At 42.1% G+C, this 15,978-nt stretch overlaps 1 protein-coding gene across 4 annotated transcripts in view; it reads right to left on the bottom strand.

Moving 5' to 3' along the window:
• The window catches only part of LOC119656576 (integrin alpha-PS2), a 131,185-nt gene extending 116,243 nt beyond the window's left edge, over window positions 1-14,942 (bottom strand). For 2 of the 4 annotated variants that reach the window (XM_038062962.1, XM_038062966.1), the window contains exons 1-2: window positions 14,749-14,889; window positions 13,230-13,478 (exon numbers count right to left, since the gene is read on the bottom strand). In XM_038062962.1, coding sequence (XP_037918890.1) covers window positions 13,230-13,393 — 164 coding nt within the window. In that variant the 5' untranslated portion in view covers window positions 13,394-13,478; window positions 14,749-14,889. Of the gene's footprint in view, window positions 1-13,229; window positions 13,479-14,748 lie in introns of all 4 variants that reach the window. The other 2 variants (XM_038062963.1, XM_038062964.1) reach the window with 2 other exon arrangements.
• Window positions 14,943-15,978: the final 1,036 nt, after the last annotated feature.

Here is a 15,978-nt window from a genome sequence, read left to right as displayed (position 1 = left end):
GTATGCTCTGCCTTCAGGACTGTCTCAGATGATGCAGCATTCGTCATCTCTGGAATGATGCCCATTGACATCTTGGCAGATGAGATGGCGAATATATACCATGCGAAGCCAACCTCTTCCTCATCGCGGACGAGGAAGACGGAAAGGGAGAGATCCATAAATAGATGGCAAGAGCGGTGGGAATGCTCGGGAAAGGGCCGGTGGACGCACAGGCTCATTCCTGCCATCAAGGAGTGGTTGGAGAGACGACACGGTGAGATTAATTATAATCTCACCCAGTTTCTCACGGGGCACGGAGGATATTTCCAATACCTTCACAGGTTTAAATTGGAGACCTCACCCGATTGTCCAAATTGCAATGGAGTCCCAGAGGACCCAGAGCATGTATTCTTCCACTGTCCGAGATTTGTGGAAGAAAGGAGGAATCTAGAGGAGACTCTAGGGGAGGTGCTGGTACCAGAAAATCTGGTGCCGAAAATGCTAGCACATCAAGAGAATTGGGATGCGGTAAACTCCATGATCGCATCTATCCAAAATAAACTGCGAAAAGCAGAGGAGAGGAGAAAAACGCGGTCACGTGCGCCGCGTATAGAAGAAAGGTGACAAAGCTAGAGTGAGCTGACTCCGCCCCGTGATGTAATACCTTATGGTGGTTCCGCGGGGCAGGGAGGGAGTCGGGGGTGGTTTTAGTGGGTAAAAATCCCACACGCTGGTGTGTCCAGACCAGTGTCTTTTTGTAGATTTCCACCTCCTCAACAAAAAAAAAAAGACAGATACCGACTCGATTCTAATAAGGTTTTGTGTTTACACAAAACTTTAAAAAGGGCTAGGGAGAAGTAGATTCTTTATGAATGGAATTTTAATATTTCATTCGAATGTCAATTATTCTCGTTAATTATGACGTCAGCATCGTATTTCCATTGTTTTGTAAGCAATTTCCAAAAGTTGGTAATATAATAATTAGTAAGTTGATTTGAGCAGATATCGGAGGGCTAGATTTCATCTAAGCGCACCTTCCCTGATTTTTTTTTTATCTTTAGGTTGGGTAGTTTTCCGAAAATGAGTCCTGTCTCACTTTAAGTGTATACATTTTGAATCCTTACTCGCGTACTTTGCAAGTCAAGCCAAAACTAATGTTAGTTCCGAAAAGTACTAACCGAGACGTTTCTTTTGATATGCCACACTATATCCGGTAAAAGAAATTTAAATCCCCCCTTTGCATAGATGGGAGGGGCTCCCCCTCTTTAAACTCCACCTAAATTTATGCCGCTCGCTGTATGCATGGGTTTCATAGCTCCCATCTGTTCACCAAATTTCGTTTGGATCGGTTTAGCCGTTTTGGAGAAAAGTACGTGTGACATACAGTGAATCGATTTTAATAAGGTTTTGTTTTACAAAAAAACCCTAAAAAAATAACGCTATTAGGAAACTAGTTGGCGTCCTTTATATTGAAAAAAAAAAAGAATTTCGCTAAGAATGCGGAACTATTAACAAACTTCAGTTTTGAATATTTAAATCAAGTTGCAACATGTGCGGCATATTGCATGAAGGACAGTTGTTCAGTGAATCGAATCGTCGATAAACTGTGTAGGGACCAACCACAATTACTCGCACATTCCTATCTTGTCGCTTATTTATCTAAATGATCGACATTCATGTTATACCCAGAACTCCAAGATCTTGATGAGTATGTGCTTCTAATTTTTCATTAGGGAAGTCATTCTTGGCCGTAGTATGATGTCAAGTTGATAACTTTGAAGCTATCGCGTGAGTACGTTATTAATTAGCAAGATGATACCCATATTTCTGCACAATGGCATTATCGCCGGGTGATCTTTACATTTCCTCGTAGTTAACCAAATGCCCTCCCTTTGCTACAGTATAATGTTATCATTACATGTAGGGCTTCAGTTGATAGTTGATATGAAAGTTATCAAGGGGGTGATCTTTTCTACGGAAATCTATCTACTCTACTACCGTAAGTACTTGCCAACTCGGTTTGGTAGTCACTCACTCATATCGCCGCCATGGTATGGCGCGTCAGCTCATTTATTTTCCTTGTCACGAACCGCTTGAGTTAGAACTCACTTGAGCAATACAATGAAGTTAGTGTAGATACCTCTTCTCTAAAGATCCATTAGATTCACAATTAAATGGAAAGATAATGATGTGTATGGATAAAAATTGGTTGTTTGTTTTGCCGCATACATGAAGATATCATACTATTATACTTTGTAATTTGTGACCTTAAGGGCTTTTCGTTTAATTAATAGCATATTTATCTGAACAAATGTACATAGTATAGTCCGTTAAGGCAAATATCTCAATTATTGATCTCACCATGGATCTTCGTGCTTGTGAGTCCAAATCAATAAAATATGGTAACAAATGCAACCGCAGCTACTTCAGGAACTCGGAGATATCCTTAAAAAAGTAAACGACTGTCTTTAATTTACATTCCTCCTCAACTCGCATGTGTGCATTAAATGTGCATAACGCATACATGTGATAATAAATTTGAAAATTCTTCTGAAATGCTTAAAATATATCTTGTGTGAGATTAAAAGACGTAATTCCCGGCACCTTTTCGAATAACATCTGTTAAATTTTCATTTCACAGAGAGTGCACTAGTGCTATGCAGTCGTGAGTTTATAACCGAGGAGCATTCATTCATTTTCCTGTTTATTAACGTCACGATCTCATTGCTGCACCATAAAAGGGGCTAGATGCTACCTTTAATATCCTACACACCCGATATGTCTTTTTGATTTTTTGAATGGGATGACCCACGTACATTGCAACGCGTAACAGCATATGACTTTGATCGCACATACTAGGCGTCATCGAATATTGTATTCAAATTCCGGCCATTGAAATGAACGAACCCGTTCCGATTACGATGTCAGAAACTCTAAGAACTATAAATGGCAGCCTACTTATTGCCGGCTAATTATACTTGCTCACTTGAACCATTCTTGGTGATAGCTGAAACGATTAAACTGTACGCAGGGAGCGTACCAACCGTTTGTTTTGTAAATTCAATGTGCATGAGTAAATGTGGTGGCGTTCTGAAATTACATAATTTTTTGCTTACGCAAGAGGAAAACGGTCTGCATTGAAATGATCACCGTTTCTTCCGGTCCCAGAAAATATCCAGGAATTCTGAATAATTGTGGTTTACGATTAGTTAACATTTCTCAGTTTCTGTCACAAAGGGAAATCACTTGGGCTTGTGTGGCCCTGTGAGCTGGAGTTCAAAGTATTCCCGGCTTGTCATAAAAGGTGACTAAAAGTGAAAGAAATTTGTGAGCTAATAACATGCAAATTTCGAAATTTTACTGCTACCGAAAAGTCAACCAACGTAGCCGTTTTACTGCTAATTGGTTTCTGGAATGTGCGCACGCTCCTTGACAACGATATTGAGGGTTCCCAGAATTGTCGTTTGCTCCAACTTGCATGAGAATTCTAGCATAAGATAGACATACTGGGGCTAAGCGACGCTCTGGAGAGTACTCCTCTCCTTATGGCGGTGCTTTATTTTTGTTCTCTGCAAAATTAAATGGCATTCCGGTGTCTGTGTGTGTGTGTGTGTGTATGGTGGGGGAGAAGCTACAGCTTCTGAGCACTCAGGCCGTATTGGCCCATTGTACTCGCTTCCCCCGTCTAACAGAATATTCCGGATTCGTTAACGTATCGCAGGATTTCCGTTAGTGGATGTGATGCTACCCGTCGCAATCGGAGGACATCGGCACAAAAGATATGATTCCTGATGCGTCCATAGGCGGGGCATTTACATAGGAAATGCTCCGTGGATTCCGCTTCCTCATTACAGGAGGGACAAGTATCATCTTCGGTAATTCCTATTCTGAACATATGCCCAGCTAGTGAATTATGGCCTGTCAGAATGCCCACAATACACCTGCAAGTCCTCCTGCTTTTTGACAGGATAAACTTTGCGGTACGTATGTTGGGTTCTGGCAGGAAAAGTTTGGTGTGTCGAGCAGCATTTAAGCTCTGCCACCTGTCGTTATGGGAAACTTGTTCCCAGTTTTTGAAAACAGATTTAGCCAATGCTACTGATACCCCAATTGCTGGCTCCGGTCCCGGCATAGGGGAGATTGACCCCTCTGTCGCTAAAGCGTCCGAGATTTCATTTCCCTCTATGCCACAGTGACCAGGTACCCAGAGTAGTTCCACCGTATTGAATCTAGACATAGAGTTCAAACGGTTTCTGCATTCCTGAACGATTTTCGAGGTGATCAAAGGACTGCTCAATGCCCTCAGTGCAGCTTGACTGTCACTGCAGATTGCGATGCGCCTGCCCTTCAACCGCTCGTCAATCACCCAGTTTGCCACCCTTAGGATCGCATAAACTTCGGCTTGAAAAACCGTTGCATATTGTCCCAAAGGAAAAGCCCACTTCTCGTTTTTATTCGAGAGGTAGACTCCGGCTCCAGAACCCTCTTCTGTTTTTGAGCCATCGGTGTAGAAGACTTCCGTATATCCCGCCACGCATTTCTCTGGGTCTTCCCAGTCCTCTCTACGCTTCAGGGTAACTACATATCTTCTACCAAACAGATGTATGGGGACACGAGAATCGGAAGGCATTGTAAGAACTGGATTTAGTCCTCCCAGTAACTCTTCCAATGCTCTGTGCCCCCTACATCCGTTGTTTCCCCATAGATCTAATCGAATTAGCCTATGAGCTGCTCTCATTGCAGTGCTTTGAATAAATATATCCAGAGGTTGCAAATTGAGTAGTGCATTCAGAGCTGCGCCGGATGTCGTGCTCATGGCACCATTCCATTCCGGTGTCAGTGGATATCACAAGGTACACTCTCTTGACCTGGGAGTAAGTTTCTGACAGTATCTTCACTACCAGATTCCGGTCAAAAGTAATAACCATCATCACGCATCCTAAGATAGCCAGCGAGCCCCCGGAACACTTGACGAAAAACGGTGGAAGGGGACGGGAATGCAAGTACCTCAAGAAGTCCTTGAGGAAACTGAGACGCAGCGAACCGTGAACGATAGCACGTGGTCCATTAAGAGCAAAAGAGGTTCATGGTTTAGAGCTGTTTACACTCTTTCAATCACATCAAGAATGCAATAAGGGCGCCATGACAAACACACTGTTTGACATCCTCGAAATTCCACCATTTCCCCCACACAATTAATCCTTAAGGGGGTCATCCCGTGTGAAGGCCGTTTTTTCGCATTGTTTAGAATGTTTTTTGTGAAGAACTGGATAAAGAAGAACTAGATAAAGAAAGAGAATTTTTCACCATACACTTTCTAATTAATATCTTGAGCATGTGTAATAATTTTTCCAACCCGATAGCATAGTTTATTATTGAAATACAAAGCAACTTATACACCCATCTCCAAAAGAAGGTGGTTTTCTGCTGCCATGCTAGAGGGCGCTGTGACCATCTCAAAAAAAATATAAACGGCAATTTAACGTGCGGACTTAACCACAGTCCGCAAACTAGGATTATTAAAAAATATTGAAAGCTAAATTTTTGGCGCCTTTTTAAGCTTTTTTTTTTGTGAATTTATGTTTTTTCAAGGCTATGAAATTGCTTCACGCATTAACGCAACCTGGATGAAGTGGCGTTCCACAACTGGTGTTCTTTGTGATCGACGTATCAACGAACGTCTCAAATCTAAAATTTACTGCAATGTCGTCCGTCCAGTCACTCTCTATGGTTCTGAATGTTGGCCGACTATATAATACAATGAACGGCGTCTTGCGGTGATGGAGACGAAGATGCTAAGTTGGACTAGTGGCGTCACACGTTTAGATCACATCCGAAATGAGGATATCCGCGATCGTTATGGGGTTGCACCGATCGTGGAAAAGTTGCGAGAGAGGCGTCTTCGATGGTATGATCACGCAACTCGTGCAAACGAGAATTCACTTGCCAAGATTGGTCTGAACATCGAAGTCGATGGTAAACGACCAAAAGGCAGACCTAAGCAACGGTGGCTTGATACGCTGGATGGGGATTTGAAAGCCTCGAGATTGCACCCAGATCAGGCATTCGATAGAGCCAAATGGCGAAGCCGATCACGACGAGCCGACCCCGCTTGTGAACGGGACAAAGGCTGAAGAAAAAGAAGAAGAATCTATTCGGTTTGGAATTGGGCCTCTCTTTCTTCCTGCCCCCCATTCTCTCGAAGGAGAACACTTGCACCGCATTGGCTCAATTTCCTCTTTCACTATTATAATGGGAAAATAAATTTTTATAATTATTGTTTGAACACGTGGTAAGCTATAAAATGAAAGCCCTTAGCATCGTAATAGAAATTGAAGTTATTTTGAGTGCCAAGGGAGATTGGTTAGGTCGACATAATGTAAAATCATTGCGGGTTAATAATTATTATTAATCATTTAAATATGGCTAAACCCTCAAAAATTCCCAAGCAAAAAGAGGAACTCATAAAAGATTAACCAGTTGACGCATGAATTTTGACGCATCAGCCAGTGTATTTTTGGACGTTTAATCGTTTCTAGTAGGCTAAAAAGGATTAAAGAAGCTACTGCTCTTATGAACACTCTCATTGGTGAATGAAAAGTCAAAGAGCATTAAAAGACATTGGCTGAAGGCTTTTGTGAAGACGAAAGAGCTAAAAGTCTCTCCGAAAACTCTCAAAAAACAAAGGGACTTTTTTTTTGAAAAAAAAATGCCAATATTGGACTGCTTGAGATTGGAATTCGATAACTCAAAATTTGTCCTTTCAAACAAACATTTTTTATTGGTTTTTAGATAATTTGGTCCGATTAGATCAAAATAAATCTGTTCATATCATATGAGTGAGAATGGTAGTGGGCAAAGTAACGAGGTCCTTAAATTCTATCTCATGTGCAAACTACAGAGCAAGGCGATGTTCGTTCTTCAATGGGTGAAGTCAAATGGAACTGAACTACTTATTCAAATAGATTAGGTAATTCGTAATTAGTTTTATTTGGGCATTCTTGTTAACAATCTTCCTGTCGCAGTTGAAAAAATGCGAGAGTATCTCGCGGGGTCATATTTCAACATAATAATGACCCTTAGCTCCCGGCAAAAAATTGCAAAGTAATGGATCAGCAACCAAGAATTTGAAGTCTTAAAATGGCAAATTGGCTAGAACAGAGTTCGAATTTAAACCCAGTTGGCCGCTAGTATGAGTGAGGCGGGGAGCTGCCTAAATCGAAGGAAGATTGATATCCTTTCTAGGCGGTATCCCGAATTACTGATACCGAGGGACAACATGACAACGAGGTTTCACTTCGATAAGAAGTTTGAAACACGTTGGAGTAACAAGGCAAACTGGGAGAGCGTGGCTGCGACATACGGCTTAAACCAGCAACCGATTACTTGGTACACTGACGGATCCCTCACAGCAGAGGGAGCGGGTGCCGGTGTCATTGGTCCAAGGAAAATGTACTTTGAGCCAATGGGCAGGTACACTAGCATATTCCAGGCGGAAATTTACGCCATAGACAAATGTGCCTCCTTTAATCTGCAAAGGAACTACAGGGGGCAGAACATAGCTATTCTCACCGATAGCCAAGCAGCGATCAAGGCACTTAGGTCCAACCAGGTGAACTCTAAACTGGTATGGGAATGCCTTGAGAGACTGAATACACTCGGCTCGTAAAACAAGGTCTGGATACTTTGGGTTCCAGGCCATGCTGGGTTGGAAGGCAATGAGGCAGCGGATGAACTAGCCAAGAAGGGAGCAGGGATGCCTTTACACGGGCCAGAACCCTTCTGTGGAATCGGAAACGGTTTCATGGCTATGAATCTAAGAAACGAAGAGAAACGGTTGAGGGAACTATATTGGGCGGGCCTACCAGGGATGGAGCAGTCCAGGGTGCTTATTGGGGGATACGAACCCATGCCCACAAAGGATTGCTTAAACCTCACCAAAAAGAACCTCCGAATCATAGTGGGAATTCTCACTGGTCATTGTCGGCTGAACTATCACCTAGAGAAGCTAGGGATATCTACGGACACTGCCTGCAGGTTCTGTGAGGAGGAGGACGGGCATCCTTACGGAATCAAACAGCTCTGGATAAGAGTACAAGAGAAATAGGAATATATTTTGACACTATGTTTTCAAATTACACACTTCAATGTCAAATTATTATACATAAAACTGCCAAAAAAAAATAAACAACTTTGGACAAAATACGAAATTTTTGCCTGTTGCAAAAATGAGTCAATGATATTTGGTGTTTAAATGTCCGTATTTTTTCACTAGTTCATAAAATTACTAATTCTGATTACATTTTTTAATACTAATGAATTGTAGTTCAATAAAATAAACAAAAAATTATTTGGTTAACCGAATAAACAATTTTTAATCGGGATTTTTTTTTTCATTTTCGTATGACATTGACTCATTTTTGCACTATAACACTATATTCAGTGCTTTCTACATAGTATTTCCGGACTTATTCACCAGGACGATAATGGAAGAAATTGAATCTTCCGATAGTAAACATTTAGCCGGACTGAAGAGTCACCCCAACACAATGGCCAAGAAAATTTTATCTGATTGAAAATTCAAGACCTCGGAAAGGCGTCTGCACTAACATGTTTGAAAATGTTGCTTTTTCTTTTAAATAATTAAATTAATATTGATTATCACTCCCTAACAATTTGTTCTTTATCTTAATTTAAATTAAATAAAAAAATATAAAAACAAAAAAAAAATATAGTTCAATATTAAACCACAAAATTTCCGGCGTTGGCAGGGGATATATCAATAATTTACTAGTTTTAAGAATAGGATTATATTTTTAGCTTTAAGGGGGTCATCCTGTGTGTCGGGTTGGAGAAATCGATTTTTTTTGCATGAATTGTATCTATATATAGTGGAGAATATGTGGGCAAAGGGATTTTCCGATATTCCGAGTCGTTCAGAAATTACAGTGTTAAACAGGTAAGGAGTTTGCAGCCGCGGCTAGAGTACTAGATGAGAAAGAGCATCGAATCTTATTTTCATTGTTAGTTTTTTACCTGAGCCTTATAAATTCGAACACAGGTATAAATATAAAAAGATGGAAAACCAATCAATTGTCTAAACTTATTTGCTGTTTGGAATAAAAAGGATAATCCAGTCTAGAGTGAGCACTGAAAGGCTTTCAAGCTATACTCAGTTATATTTTGTTGTAAGTATTGTATTGTTTGTGTGTTCAGTGATTTTTTTAAATAGATCGTACCAAGGGAGGTCGTTTTAACGTTTAACGTCATGCTCGCACTAAAAAACGAGTATTTCATGGCAATCGATACTTATCAGAGAAGAAAAAGGACTTCACATCAACATCAGCAAAGAAGCAAGCATGAACATGGATGTTCCAATTGCGACAAGTTTTGTATATTGTTTATTGGATTTTGCTGGAGTTTTCTCCGGTATTTCTGCAAATTTCTCCAAATAATAAAATATACGTAGTAGTAAAAAAGGAATGCGTAGGACATGTCGAGAAAAGAATGGGAACGCGGCTTAGAAATGCAAAGAAGAATCACAAAGGCATTGGTGGAAAAGGGGTTGGAAAACTTACTGATAAGGTTATTAACGACCTCACTACATTTTTTGGGCTAGCTATTCGTCGACACGCACATGATAGAAGGAATGAAGCAAGAAATTTGGGCAACTTTCTTCCATAAATGTTCTACAGACGAAAATCCTCAGCATCAAAATTGTCCAGCAGGCGAGGACAGTTGGTGCAAATCGCGCAAAGCGGAAGCTAAAGGAGAACTGGATAGTTTCCACCACGAGAAGGCACCTTTGGCTGAAGAAGTTCAAACAGTCATCAAACCAATCTACCAAGATTTGTCAGGAGATGATCTCTTGAACAGATGTTTAGGAGCAGAGACCCAGAATAACAATGAGTCGTTAAATGCATTGATTTGGACTTTCGCTCCTAAACACCTTCATTCTGGGACCAAGGTCGTACAAATAGCCACTTTTCTGGCTATAATTATTTTCAATAAAGGATTCAATGGCATTCTCAAAATCTTAGTGACAATGGGATGTCAAGTTGGTCACATATGTCAGGTTTATGCCGACCACCGTAATGAAGTACGAATTTCGCGGTCCAAACGACGATCGACTGACCTCGCTAAAAGAGCCAGAATTGAAACCAGGGAGCAACAATCGGCCTTACAAGATTTTTTTGAAGAAACGGAGGGTGCTCTCTATGGACCAGGTATAGCAGATTAATGGCGAGTTAAAATTTTACTGTTAATAATCACATTTAAATTTTCAAATGCGCTTTTCTCGAAACTGCATCTTGAAAATCGGCTGCCACCATTGCTCAAAATCTATCCAACCAAATTCCTTGAAATTTTCACGACTTCTTTAATATATATTTCTACGGTCCGCAAACAGGGATAATTGCAATCGGACGGGTCGTTTTTTTTATTCATAAAAAAAACCGTAAAAAAAACACCAAAATCCAAAAAAATTAAGTTTAAAAGCCCACCAAAAATTTACCTTTTAATATTTTCTAATTATCCTAGTTTCCTAGGTCCCAGGGTGAAACGTGGATTGGTACCCACGATGGAGCATAAAACCTGGGAAACACCTGCTGAACAAACACCAACAGCTTTACTACCAAACCCTATCTCCACCTCCACGTGGTGATAGCTGGGAGCTCTTTCTTAACGAAAAGCTGCAGACGGAGAAGGATGAAGGCGAGTCTCCCGCGCCTAAAAACGGGACCAAATGTTCCAACTGGTCCTCCAGGTTGGGGGTTGGGTAGGGCTGACAACCCTACACGGAAAACCGATGTTACGAAGCCACGAAAGGAGTCTCGGACAGGATGGATTTTACAACGACGAACACGGCAACGACAATGGATTAACGTAGGGACGGAGCCCGTATTCAGGCGATACGTTGGCTCCCATAGCTTACATAAGGATAACAATGATAACGGATTGCGCATTATCCAGTTAGCAGTTTCACACGAAATGGTTGTTGGAAGTACCTGGTTTGTGCGGAAAGCGGTTCACAAACATACGTGGGCCTGGAGCCTGGGAGAACCAACAAGTCTGTGAACTCGAAAAGTAGAGAGACCAGCCGCACCAGGCGCGAAAGTTTTACCAACAAGTCAGCAGGATGAAGCCTTATACACCACGACGCTCATCCTGCCGAGACAAAGCGGGAAATCTGATTTCCGACAGAATGAGCATATTGGAGCGATGGGTTGAGTACTTTGATGAGCAACCAGAACATCGGCGAGTTGGAGGTCCCCCCAACTGAAGACGATGGACAAATACTGCCACCACCAAGTATAGAAGAAACAGTCCGTACAATTCATCGGCTTAAAAATCATAAGTCGCCAGGAGCCGATGGAATTCCAGTCGAATTAATTAATTATGGGAGCGACCAGTTACACCAAGTGGTTCATCAACTTGTGCTCAAGGTATGGGACAGCGAATGAATGCCTGACGATTGGCAACGAGGCATTATCTGTCTCATACATAAAAAGGGAGATATCACACAGTGCAGCAATTATAGAGGTATCACGTTACTGAGTACCATCTATAAGATATTCTCCGCTATCTTGCTAGGCCGGATAGCCCCATACGCCCAGAACATCATTGGCCCATACCAAAGAGGCTTCGCTCCAGGCAAATTAGCAAGAGATTAGATTTTCTCTCTGCGGCAAGCGATGGAAAAATTGTTGGAATATGGACAACAGTTGCACCATCTGTTCATCGACTTTAAAGCCGCCTATGATAGCATAGCCAGGGTAAAACTGCACACGGCCATGAGGGAATTCGGTATCCCCACGAAATTAATAAGACTGACTAGGCTGACCCTGACCAATGTGCGAGGCCAGATGAAAGCAGCCGGATCACTCTCAAGACCATTCGACATCAACAATGGTCTACGACAAGGGGATGCCCTATCATGCGTCCTCTTTAACCTGGCCCTCGAGAAAGTGATATGTGATGCTGAGGTAAATGCAAGAGGTACGATCCTCTTTAAGTCCACCCAACTATTGGCCTATGCTGACGATATCGACATCATGGGAGGAACCACCCGAGACGTACGAAGTGCCTTCATCCAGATCGAGCAGGCGGCGCGAGATCTTGGGCTACACATCAATGAAGGCAAGACAAAGTATATGGTGGCAACGTCAGCATCGAAAACTAACCAACCAATAACATCAAAGCGCACTGGTCAAACAGGAAGAATAAGGATAGGAGAATACAACGTTGAGACCGTTGATAATTTCTCCTATCTAAGGATCGAAAATCACAACCGATAACAGTTACGATGAGGAAATCCGCGCACGGTTGTTGTCAGCCGACAGAGCCTATTTCAGCTTACAAAAACTGTTCCGCTCGAAACGTCTCACCATAGGGTCAAAGCTCTTACTGTACAAGACTATGATCTTGCCAGTCCTCATGTATCCCTCGGAGACTTGGGTTCTTAGCAAGAAAAATTGCGAACTCTTGGCCGCGTTCGAGAGAAGAATCCTTCGAAGAATTTTTGGCCCCCTACATGAGGATGGACGATTCCGTAGTCTACATAACGACGAAATCTATGAGCAATACCATGACCGTCCGGTTGTGGATAAAATCCGGCTCAATAGCTTACAGTGGGCGGGTCACTTAATCCGTATGGATGAGGATGAACCAGCCCGGAAAGTCTATAAGGGCAATATCCATGGTAGAAAAAGAAGACAAGGCAGACCCTGCGTAGGTCAGGACGCCAGACAGCTTTTAGGGATATCGAATTGGTGGACCTCGGCGCAAAACCGGGATGTCTGGAGTTCCTTATTAAGGCAGGCCTAGACCGGATACCGGTTGTTGCGCCGTTGATGATGATGATGATGAATTATCCTAGTTTGCGGACCGTGGAATATTGTCCACAATAAAATGCCGTTTAGTTTTTTTTTCCTCAGATGAACACAGCGCCCTCCAGCGTGGCGGCAGAAAAACACGTTTTTTTGGAGATGGGTGCATAAATTGACACGTATTCCGAAAACTAGCTACGATATCAAGCTGAAAAATTTATCACATATACTAGAGATATCAATAAACATATGGTGAAAAAAATCACGTTTCTATTTTCACCCAGTCCTCCAAAATAATTTTTCAAAAAAAGGCAAAAAAACGGCCTTCACACGGGATGACCCCCTTAAGAAATGAAACATATTTGAAGTTTTCAGTGTTTGATTGGAATCAAATAATTAAAATAAAATATTTTCGAAACTTACCATCCTCTCGAGTCTTCTTTGTGTAATGCAACACTAAATCCAAACATTGAATTGGGCTCCACTTCATGCCGGATGTAGTTGAAAACATCAACATTAAAGGCAAACGCAGGACTATTCGCTACAGCGAATAGTACCAGCAGAAGGACACTTAAATGCACTTTCATTGTATATACTTTATATTATTAAAACTATTCTCAATTAAAATATTCTAATAAAGTAGCGGATCGTTTAACACATTTTGTACTGAAACTGAAGCATTGGGAGTACAATTAGCGATTTTTCTCCTTCCACCAAACTTTAACTTTATTTTTATCTTTTTTGAAATTAGATCGTGTATACAATAAATTAGGACCTCTAGTCGCCACGTTCCTCTCTGAGGTGTACAATCATTAAGAAGCTTTAAAAGTAGCAATAAGTTGAGAAAATACATGGAAATAAACAAAGCCCAAAACACATCTTATTTTTCTATGAATATCTTGAATGTTTGTCTGTTAAATTATCTGTAAATGAATGGTCGACGTTGATATCATCAAATCGTCGTAGACATTCAAGGAAAGCCGGTCATAGCCAGAGGCCGAGACGTGAGTGTGGAAGTTAGGAAATGAGCAATGGAGCTGAGTTGAAAAGTTGGCTGACGACGACTCGCCAAAGCGACTTCGTGGTCCAAGGTCAACGGAGCTGTGAGCATAAGCTACGCGGAGACGAGATCAATCGCTAAATGTACATCTCCATGAAAACGAAACTGAAAACATAAATGGCATTCATCTGCCAACGATTTGCGAAGGTGTGAATTCAATTTAAACATCTTTAAGCCGACATTCCATTCTGATCTGGTCAGAGAGCGCTCGCGAACACCTGGTTCTGAATAGTCCATGTAGCGAGGTTAGACTCTCCAGTACTTGCTACTCGCTTCAATCAGGCTCTTATCACTTGACAAATTGATAAAGTCGCGCATCTATTCATCTCTAGCTTTGATGCACCAGCCGCACTTCTACGTTTGCAAAGATACCATCACTCCCGTCTTCCACCTACTCCCGAATGCAAATTTGTCGACGATAGCGCATGCGTGTGCTTCGGAAATTCAAAAATAAAGTCAAAAAGGTGGTATCACTTCTTAAATTAGATCTTTTGAGTAATAAAAACAACAGATTTGTAAACGGGCGAGTGAAACCGGACCCGCTTCAATGATCAATTCGTTTTCAATTCAAGGCACTACGGGGCACCGGCCCTTTTTCAATTCAACACTAAAAGCGCGCTACTAAGGCGTCTATCCGTCGATTACATAACCCGCCAAGAAAACAAGGCCATAAAGATCAGGAATCGCGAGTCAATTAGTGAACGAACTCGACCATGTCTCTAATCCACATCTAATCTGAACATCCACTTGGTTCTGAACCGAAAGATACTCTGTCGCTAGTGCCTAGGTTCAGCGCACCCGCCTATTGGCTCATTGACCGTTTCCACCACCCAATCGCGGCGGATATTGCGCGTATGAACTCAATCCCACATATCCTCGTACCCAAAGATCGTTAAAAGGATGTCGAAACTGTCGCGAACTTCCGGCACACTAAACTCCTTCGTGGGCTCAATCTCAGATGGAAACAACCCACCGTACTGCGTTCTACTCGTTTCGTGCGCGCAACTCCCATGAAATCTTGAACCGGACTGAAACGCCGCAATCAACTACAGATTCAACCAAGCAAAAGATACTCGTCTCGTCGGAGGAGCGAATGGTGTGCCAGGCGGAGGCGCGAGTTGCTTGTCCGAAACGCAAGGCAGCGCACCGCCGACCCGTGAATTGAATGGGAACGCACGTTACATGCCCCCTTAATGGAGGAACCGAGTTCGCTCTTGGCGCTGCGAGAATCGTAGCATTTAAATGGTCTTCCTTTACGCAGCGTTTTTCCGTCAACAGGAATTCCGTACGCTCCATATCCACCTCACATTCTATTCCATAGCTCCATGTTCTAGTATAAGCGTCCTGGCTACGAGTGTCCTTCAGCCAGAAATGGTCAGGTGAATGCTATATACATATGTGCTCCCGAGTGACGTCATGAGCATTGGGGAGCACCACACAATGTAACCGACATTAGGTGTTGTGCGTGTTGGACGTTGGGCGCCTCGAAGATTTTCAAATGCTGTCGCGATTTGAGGAGTGCAATAATTCACTTCCTGAAGGTATCTGCATCCTACAAAAATAGGTATGGACCAATTTAGGATCTCCTCTGAACAACAGTTGATAATTTAAAACAAACCGAAGACCGGAAGCTGGGATTTTTATGAGCAACTCGATACTGACATGCTTTCATTACTAAAGCGAAGTTAATACCGAAGAAGTTTTGATTTCCTTATTTGTAGCTTTCATTTGACTTATGCAAGTAAAAAATCGCTTCCTAAAATGAACACGAATTAGTTTTAAATTTTTTAAACCTTATTAAAATCGGTTCAATGTCTGCCTTTTTTTCATCGTTGGAAGGTGGAAAGGTTCAAAACCTACTGCTGGCTCCTCCCATACAGTTATATGAGACTCCTACTCATTAAAATCACTTCCTTCTTCTACCACTCTCCCACGAGGGCGGCCTGGTCTGATTATGCTTCAGGTTAAAGTTGCATAATTCGACAAGTCCTCATACGTCTTCGGGCGGGCCAAGAGTCTGTAGGGCCGGGCTGGGAGTAGGCCCATTCAACTGACGAGGATCTGCTTGTCTGCTGGCCATGTGTTAGGGGCAAGTAGATCTGGCGGGGGGAT

Source organism: Hermetia illucens, chromosome 5, assembly GCF_905115235.1.
Source record: "Hermetia illucens chromosome 5, iHerIll2.2.curated.20191125, whole genome shotgun sequence".
NCBI lineage: Eukaryota > Metazoa > Arthropoda > Insecta > Diptera > Stratiomyidae > Hermetia > Hermetia illucens.
This window is presented reverse-complemented; position numbering and strand designations above follow the sequence as displayed.